The 9,045-nt window shown below is 42.7% G+C and overlaps 1 protein-coding gene across 1 annotated transcript in view; it reads right to left on the bottom strand.

Annotated features, from left to right (window-relative positions):
* Positions 1-484: 484 nt before the first annotated feature.
* TARS (threonyl-tRNA synthetase) overlaps positions 485-9,045 on the bottom strand; it is a 39,071-nt gene continuing 30,510 nt past the window's right edge. Inside the window, exons 16-20 of the mRNA XM_019531925.1 lie at positions 5,727-5,827; positions 5,523-5,627; positions 4,595-4,667; positions 3,677-3,791; positions 485-1,002 (exon numbers count right to left, since the gene is read on the bottom strand). Coding sequence (XP_019387470.1) covers positions 854-1,002; positions 3,677-3,791; positions 4,595-4,667; positions 5,523-5,627; positions 5,727-5,827 — 543 coding nt within the window. The 3' untranslated portion in view covers positions 485-853. The remainder of the gene's footprint in view (positions 1,003-3,676; positions 3,792-4,594; positions 4,668-5,522; positions 5,628-5,726; positions 5,828-9,045) is intronic.

Below are 9,045 nucleotides of genomic sequence, written 5' to 3'. Positions count from 1 at the left end.
ATGGAGTCTGGCCCGTCAGACCTGAGCTCTGTCTCCTGCCCAGGCTCCAATTTTGGGTGGCATACACTGCAGCTGCTTTTCTTATTTGCACATTTTGTTTTTGTTTTTTAGATTCTGGGATTTCCCAGTATCTAATTTTGCTACCATGTGCAAATACACAGTGAACCAATTCAGACACCTGGGCCTACAGACTCTGATGATTTTAAGTCTCTTGTACTCAGCAGCATAACTATGCCTGGCTCCAAGCAATACTGACAGCATCAGGTACTGTGCTCTTTCTGTGAAGTTAATGGAGCACTGACAAGAACAGTTCTGCCAGTGCACCCTCCACTCCCCCCAAAAAGCCCTCCTTGAAAGATTTCAAATTACTTTTATACTTGAATTTTAGGCTCAGATGTAATTTTGGAAGTGTAAAATGACCAACACAAATAGCTAGCATGTTATCTACAATATACCAGCCCTCCTTAAATCTTACAAAAGACGCTTTAGTTACCAAAATGCATTTATTCTCAATAGAATATTTAGAACAGTATTAAATTGCTATTGTATTTTAATCCCTGATTAACAAAAGTCCACTTTCCCATATTTATCACATTAAGGTTCATTTACTGGGCTTTATTTGGTCAGGCATCAAGCAGTTTCCTGTCACTGTTTGTGTATAACTAAAGTATAGATGTAATGCCAAATTAGAAAAATATTTCATTTTTGGATTTTTGTTGGTTCATTTGGCCAATGCCCACTTCAAATCCAATTCAATGCAGTGCAATTATTACACACAGTGTGATTTAACCAAGTTTGAAAAAGTGTACTTCTTTTCACATAAGGTACAGGGGAAAAAAAAGCGAAGTTTCAGTTAAAAATCCTCTTCAGCATTTTTACTCCGTGTCTGTTTCAGTTCTACCAGCCTCTCCACAGTATCAGCAATTGTGCGTTCACCGTGCACTTTGTTGTCTCTGGTACGGATGTTCACTGTTCCACTTGCCTTCTCTTTTTCACCAACAACTGAACAAAACCAAACACCACATGTGAGGGGAACAAGTTTTTTAACAATCTTTTTAGAGCACAGAAACACCGAGAAAGACACAGCAGCACACTGAATAAATGCACTCAACTGATCACGTTGTTTCTGCAGTGCTGTTCTTTCTAAAGTTCAAAGAGTCCTTGCTCCCATTTAAGAAATCCTTTGCCATTTGAAAGCTTTAAAAAGTAGTGTTAAGCTACTTTAAAATGCAGTCTCTGGCTCTAGAAAGAAGTAACATTTACTTTCACAGAAGCAGAGGGGCTGGTACTAGGGCTGTGCAAAATGGCAGTGCTCCACTTCAATGGAAAAGCGTTTTGTTTCAAATTTCGTTTCGACTCAAAACCACTGTTCCATTTCGTTTTGTTGAAACAGTTTAGGTGTTTTGATGTTTCATCCACAGGCTATAATGGGGAAGCTTGAAACAGCCTATAACTAATTTCTGGCCTGATTTGGATGAAGCTTGCAGGAACAGTAGCCCCTTCTGACAGCGTGAAGCTTGCCAAGTTTCAAAGAGATAGGTGCAGAGATTTCAGGGAAGCTGCACCTCAAGCTGCGGACAAACAAAACTTGTGACATAGGTGACACTGCGTGTCCTAAGGCACAGCAGGGTGAAAACTAGAGGCATGCTAGCCCCCTGATGAGGCGATGAAGCCTGCCAGCTGCCAAGGAGATAGGTGCAGGGGGAGTCTGGATTCTGGGGCCCTGCACCTCTAGCTGCTGACAGGCAAGACTCGTGACATGTGCAGGTGACACTGTGTGCGCCAAGGTGCACCCTCACTCAACTGACACCAAGGCAGAAAGCAGGGCAGTTCAAACAATGCTGCCTTTTATGCAGTTTTTCCATCCCTCCCCCAGAGCACAGGATTGGAAGGGACCTCAGGAAAGTATGATAGTCACTGGCCATCTACAAGTCAATAATGAGAGCACTCCTTCCCTACCTTCCCCCCTCTTCCCCCTCCCTCTCCTTACTTTAGTTTCCGTTTACCTGCAGGCAAGCCCAGCTTGAGCTTTGAAACATTTCAGCTTGCCTCATTCAACTTGGAGGCTGTTTCGAAGTGCTCTGTTTTGTTTCCGCTTCACTGTTTCAAGCTCAAAACGAGGTGTAACAGCTTTGAAACGAAACAGCTGACAAAATTTCGCACAGCCCTAGCTGGCACCACTTTAGAGGACACATAGGCTGCTATGCTTGAACTATTAGATCTGCATGCCCTGCAAGCGATACAAATGAGCTAAATCACTATTAACTGAACACTGAATGAAACAGTTTCGCTCGCAAGGGTTCTACTACATTTGCATCATTAGAGGAGAATACACATAGCAGTTACACCATACAGTTACCATTCCACTGCAGGTTTTTACAGCCACCTAGCAATTAGTCCCAATTTGCGTGGTTAGTCAGATTTCCACAGTACAAGCTCCGGGAACCGGCATGCCAGCTTTTAAGGTAAAGTGAAACTGGAAGTACCCGTGACACTTCTGGTTTCTCCGAGCCCCAATGGCCCAGGGCAAAGCAGCCTGTGTTGCTGAGCCCCTACAGCCGGGGGGCATAACAGGATGTATGGGGCCTGCCTCCCTGTCCTGCGGGGCCTGCAGGAGGGGTGGCAATGCCACGGGAGGGGCGGCAACACCCCGGACGTGGTGGGAGAAGCAGCAACCTGAACAGGCAAGGAAGCCTGTTCGGGCCACTCAATTAACCAGCATATTTTGTTATCCGGCATCCCCCATTCCCAGGGGATACCGGATAGCAGAGCTTTTACTGTACTATATTACAGCTTGACAACTAGCTCCTGGCTTTGCCCTTTTCTTCCCATTTAAACTACCACATAAGCAAAGTATCTAGAGCAGTAGTTCTCAACCGGTCTGGATTTGAGGTTCCCCTCACTGGATGGGTGGCACCATTCCATAACTTTTGTGACTGGAGTGGCACCCACTTTCAAAAACTACTTTACTGATTACAGTGTTTATCACCTTATAGAGAGACTTCAGTGGGGGCGAGAGATCAGCTAGGTATGGACAACTACACTTACTTGCATGACACTAAGTATCACTGCTCTAGGGTTGCTGAGTGAACAATGAAGATGCTGACCAAAAATTGATTCTCTTTACAGTACTGCTCTGGCCAGGTTCTAATCTTTGCTGTATCACAGTATGTCACATGCATAACTGCTGAACGCAAAGTGCCACGTCTGAGAGCCCACAACTGGAAATGCTGATTTTGCCACATTAGAATGCAGCATCCCTCCTTCCTGGGAAGGAAAAAGCCAAGTTACTGTGGGAGAGGCAGTAGGGATACAAATCACTTAATACGATTTTTAACTACCATGATCTTCTCTGAAATCCACGTTGTTCTTCAATCTCAATTGCTTGCCCTGTTCAATGACAGCCTCAGAACACACACAGTGGCACCCTTCCTGGTGCACTGAAAGGTCAGGCAAACCTTTTTGGCTAACACAACTGCATAAGCCTGGCTCCAAAGTGAGGGCTGCCCAGTCACATGCAAAGCTAGAATGAAGTTTGCTGGGACAAAGTACCTTAGGAAGGAAAGGATTGTTAATAAGTCTACTCCTGCCTCTGTAGTACCCACTGGTAAGAAGGCTTGCACCAAAATTTCAGTTGGGTACAGGACAGTTGGGCACAGCATACACTACTCCTTACCTAGGATGAAGTTATACTGTGCAAGCTGAGCATTTCTGATCTTCTTGTTCAGTGTGCAGCCAGGATCCACGTCAACATCGGACATTACTCCAGCATCGTGGAACTGCTGCCTGACCTAAATAATAAAAAAAACCAAAAAACTTATAATTAAAGTATAAAGTCTTTACAAAGAAACGCTTTGACACTCAGGGGCCAAAAATTAAAGCAGTTTTGCTTTGACACTGGCTTGAGAGGCACTGACACTAATGAGAACGTAAACGTGGGTCCAACACAGCACAATATGCTGGCCCACACTAAATTACAGCAAACTAGCTCAGCCAAGTGGAACTGGGCACACTTGACAATTTTAGTAATAATGCTGTAGGCAGCAAGGGGAATGGGACTTTCATCAGAAGTTCCTTTAAATTTTGCTTCTTTATAAAACTATTTTAGTTTAAGCCTCCCGAGTCTGAACAAGAAACTCCTTGCAGTAACAAGATACAACCTGCTAACAGATACTTTTCTCTTCCTTCCTCCTTCCATCATAGGATCATAAAAAATTAGGACTGGAAGGGACATGATGAGGTTATCTATTCCTGCTCTCAACACATATAAGGCATTGTGGTCCACCTTAACAGAGCCAGTTGCAGGACAGGCACTTAGCTGTTAAGCTACTTTCTTCAATGGCTCCCCAACTAGCTGCTGAGGCAAACAATCGCCTTTGCTTTCCTAACAGAAACAGTCTTTCTAGAATCACTACTTGTAGCTTCATCATCCACAATCCTCTTTTCAAGTTTCAAGTTCCATTTACAATTTAGGCAGTTTATAATTATCATTAAAAGAGGAAGAGAGATGTAATCTTATTTATCTAAAATGCATGTTGTAAGTAAATTCCTTGTCAAAACCAATGGCAACTGAGCAACTCAAGTCATGATTCACCTTTTGTGCATATTCATCACATGTTGGTCCCACTGGTACCACCATCACTTGCTGAGGGGACAGCCAGAGAGGCCTTGAGAATAAAAAAAACAATTGTGCAGCATTTAGTATTCTTTACTGGTGGGTGGAGGCTAGAATCAGCGCTTACAATCTCACATTCAAGTTGTCTGAAGGGCAGAGAAGAGCATACACCTGGACCCCCAGCCTCCAATTACAATTTATCCTCCAAAAAGAATGAATACCCAAAAGGGTGAATGTGGTTTAGGAAAAAAAAACCTGTCATTTTTAGCAGAAAAGCAGTTTCATCTTGCCGATTGTTTTGTTTTGGGTGGTAACTAATCCTTTTAAGAAGAAAATTTATGTGAGTTCATACTCCTGAACCTTGTCTGCCAGGTCCTCCTTTATCAGGCAGCATCTTCCCATGGGAAAGAGATAAAATAGGGTAGAGGAGGAAAGGAGGAAAATTAATGGACAGATGGAGAGGTATGCCTACATTTTCTGTCCTGGTTCTGTTTTCACCAATCTCAGACTTTTTCTGTCTGAGTTTCACATTTTTTATTCCTCTCCCATGGACATATCACTGCCTACTCCCCTAGGTAGCAGAGAATATACATGGTGGTTTTCTGTTCTTGCAACTGAGCTGTATCGCTCCATTAGAGACAAGCAGCTCAGATGGGCGAGCCATTTGCTGCAGCTGCATGCCTGACAGTCTGATGACCAAATACTGTTATTTCAGAAAGAGGTAGGGCGGCTGGGTTCCAAGCTGCTGCCTGCTGGTTTACCTGTAGCAGGAACCTTCAGTAGGCAGCTGGAGTGGATCCAGAGTCATGCAGCTCCCCCCAGACTCTGCTAACACCCCAACCACCATCTGGAATGCTTACTCCAAGCTGGACAACACTGGTATAAATAAGATAATTTTCAACTTTACCATTTGCCACCATAGCTTTCAGTCAGAATAGCAATCATTCTTTCCACAGATCCTAAGATGGCTCGGTGAATAATAACTGGCCTTGTCTTGTCATTACCATCATGGCTGGGAATAAGAAAGAATTTTATTGTAAATTTATTGTGCGTCTCCAAGAGACTGCATACCTAGATTCTGTAATTAAGGATACTCATACGTTGTACTTACCTTACAAAGGTCAGGTTAAATCTGATTGGGAGTTGGAAATCCAGCTGGATTGTAGCACACTGGTGGTATCGTCCAATGGCATCTTTAATCTGAATGTCAATCTTAGAAACAGAACAAAAGGATATAGAAGATTATCACTATGAGTGAAATCAAATCGCAGTGCAGAAGAACCACCTACGGTTTTATACTCAGATAATGCCTCACTTCAGCCCAAAGCAGAACTTAAGCAACCTGCAGGGCTTCTGAAAAAAGGTGAGCAAAGACAACCCACAACTTCAAAAGATTCATGCATGAATGCAATACACTAACCTGATGCTCTTCTCCTACTTTGATTTTCCATCCCCCAAGGACTTTTCATTTGTAGACTCATGCAAACCAAAAATCCCTCAGAAATGAAAGCTTATAATAAAAACTAAGACCTCTACCATTTGTAGCCAAAAAAAATCTCAACCTTCTGTATGCAGTATTTAAATTAACCAGCATAACTTCACAGCCTACATTACATGTTCAGAGACAGATCTGCATCAGTAAGATTCCCTCAGGACTGGAGATAATAGTCCTTCATATTCCTCAATTTCTTCAATGTACACAATATACACAAATGTAATTATTTGTGGATAATGTTTATAGCTGAAAGTCAAGCATGTAACTAAGTATTTGTAGTATCTAGATCTTAACTAATTCAGGAAATTACCCTTTATTATTCCATGACACTGGCTCTAAAGAGCAGAAAAAGAATATCTTTCCTTCTTCTGTTCATTTTATTCAGGAAACTACACAATTTAATTTTGTTTTAAAATATAAATAAAAGTCTTTTATTTTTGTTGGGCTAGTTGATCTAAAATATTTTTGCAAAACCACACATGCTTTTATAATCATTTCTTGTTTGAATAGTTGAACAGCAGTTGGATTCTGAAAACTAGAGTTTTCTACTTATTTACTAGAAAATTCTTAAATTATTTGATTAATATTCGCAACTAACATGCATGTGTAGAAATCACAGTCAGTCTGCTAATCAGCAGAAAAGTATGTTAAGCTTGCTGGATAGTTCATTCACAAATAATTTAAAATGAATTATGTATTCTCTTGCAAGAGGAGCTGATACAATATTAAAAGATTCCATTTCTCCAGATAACATTTTTTAAAATGCAAAACTCATGAGCAATTTCTTATACTAGAAGGACAGTCACCTACTCTACATATAAAATTACAAATCCTAGAGGTGACTTTTTCTTAACTAATATATCAGTAAAACTTGAACTTATAAAAAAACTGAACACTGCAAGAAACTGGAATGAAAACTAGTGCAAAATTACTGATCTTTGAAAAAAGTATTTCTAATATTTCTGTAACTGGCAAACATCAGACCTGATAGTGCCACCTGCTGTCCATGTTTTCTAATGAGTTGAATATTTGCTGATCACCTCCATTAATCTGGAATGATTTGACTATGCAAACAGAGTTTATTTGAAGAAACAGAAGCAAAATTGCAAAAGTGTCTTGTAGCATGGCTTCCCAAGTATAAAGAAGGTCAAAGAATGTTCTTGTGCTCACGGGGGGGGAGGGAAAAACAGGGTGGTGCATGTGGCTGCAGTGTGCATCACCCAAAACTGGAGCTGGCCATCCAAAGCAATGCTCCAGCTGTTGGCCAGGCTCTGCGCACCCAGACTGCTGCCACTGCAGCCTGGGAGACTCCAGGTAAATCTCTTGGGTAAATGCTTGTGAGGATGTACCCAGGAAGATTTTATTTAATAAGCTCCTTCCAGCACTGACCAGCATAGGATGTTTTCATGAAAACTCCACATAATACACCTATGTTGAGAGTACAAATAAGACAAACAGAGAGGATCTGCTCTTCCCCCAACTAGATTGGGAAGGTGAGGGGGCAGACCATGAGCACCACCTTAGATTTCTCTCTCTTTTAACTAATATAGTGGCAAACACTGGTTTGAACAGAAGGGGCTGGTGGTGACAGGGGAAGCGGGGTGCAGGGCAGGCAGAATCCTACTGCCATGGCATGGACTCATCCAGATGCTGCAGGTGGGGTGGGAAGTCCCCTCAGCCTCACTCACTCGCTCCCGTATTAACCTCTCGCAGGTTCTGGTAGGGGCTGTAAAAGCCTTAACGTGGCTGTGAGTGTGTAGCTGTTCCCACACTACAGAGCGGGGAGGGCGAGCCAGGCTGCAAGAAGAATCCTGAATCCTGTCTGCCCCCACCTCCATTCCAGTGCGATCCCCATGTTCACCGGCCCAGGTCTGCGCCCAGTCACCCAGGTGCAGCCAAGCACAACTGTTTCCCCATGCCTCTGTTCCCAGGAGCAAGGTAGAACGGCGCTTGCTGCAGCTGTATCCCAGTCTACCTGGCATGCTGGAAACAAAGGCATGCTGGACAGCTCCACTCAGCCACAGTGACGGTGGTGCCACCAGCTCTGCAGCACCTTTAAGGTTCACATCACCCCAGCTGAGAACCACTGCCATAAAATGAGAGAGGGTAGGGGTGTCACTACACGACAGCTTTTCCATGGTAGCTGCCCATGGGCACACTGTTATCCATCAATAAGTGAAAATTATATTAAATCCACAGCAACTTAGTACTCAGCAAAAGAAGGATAACGTACCACTGTTTAGCCTTTCCTTATTGAGGGGGAAGGGCAAACACATAGACAGTTCCACACAGCAGCTGACAGGCAGTAACACCCTGCAGCCTTTTACCCTGCAATAAGTTGCTCGTATGTCCATGTCCTAAGCGACTGATAACCTTAAGCTGCATTTTCAAAAGCACCTAAAGTCACTGTAGGGCTTAAATCCTATTTACTTCACTGCTACAATGAAATTTAGCAACTTTCAATTATGGTATCCTGTTTTTAAAGGCACCCTAAGCAACAAATATTATAAGCATCTCAATGTGTACCAATTATACAATAAGGTAAAACAACATATGAAAGTAACCAAATTAGATTTTATTCCTGGTCATGTCTCTATATCTGAAACCACTCGACAGACTTGCTCCACTTCAAGTTTTCCCGAAATAAACAAACCTGCTGCATCTTAAGACTCTTCAGTGATAACAATGACATAATACCTCTTTTATGCATATCATTATTTTTGGAGCATCAGAAAACTTTAGATTTGGGTGCATTAACTCTTAAATTCTAGGATCATTTCCAGCCATAGCCAGCCATCTCAGCAAATCCAGTGATAATCAGACATGCTAGTGACACTAGCACTTTGGGATCCTATGACCCCAGCTGACTTCCTGCCCTTTGGGCAGGGGGCTGGACTCGATGATCTCCCGAGGTCCCTTCCAGCCCTAATGTCTA

The sequence above is a fragment of the Crocodylus porosus genome, unplaced genomic scaffold (genome assembly GCF_001723895.1).
Source record: "Crocodylus porosus isolate Cpor-Errol unplaced genomic scaffold, CroPor_comp1, whole genome shotgun sequence".
NCBI lineage: Eukaryota > Metazoa > Chordata > Crocodylia > Crocodylidae > Crocodylus > Crocodylus porosus.
This window is presented reverse-complemented; position numbering and strand designations above follow the sequence as displayed.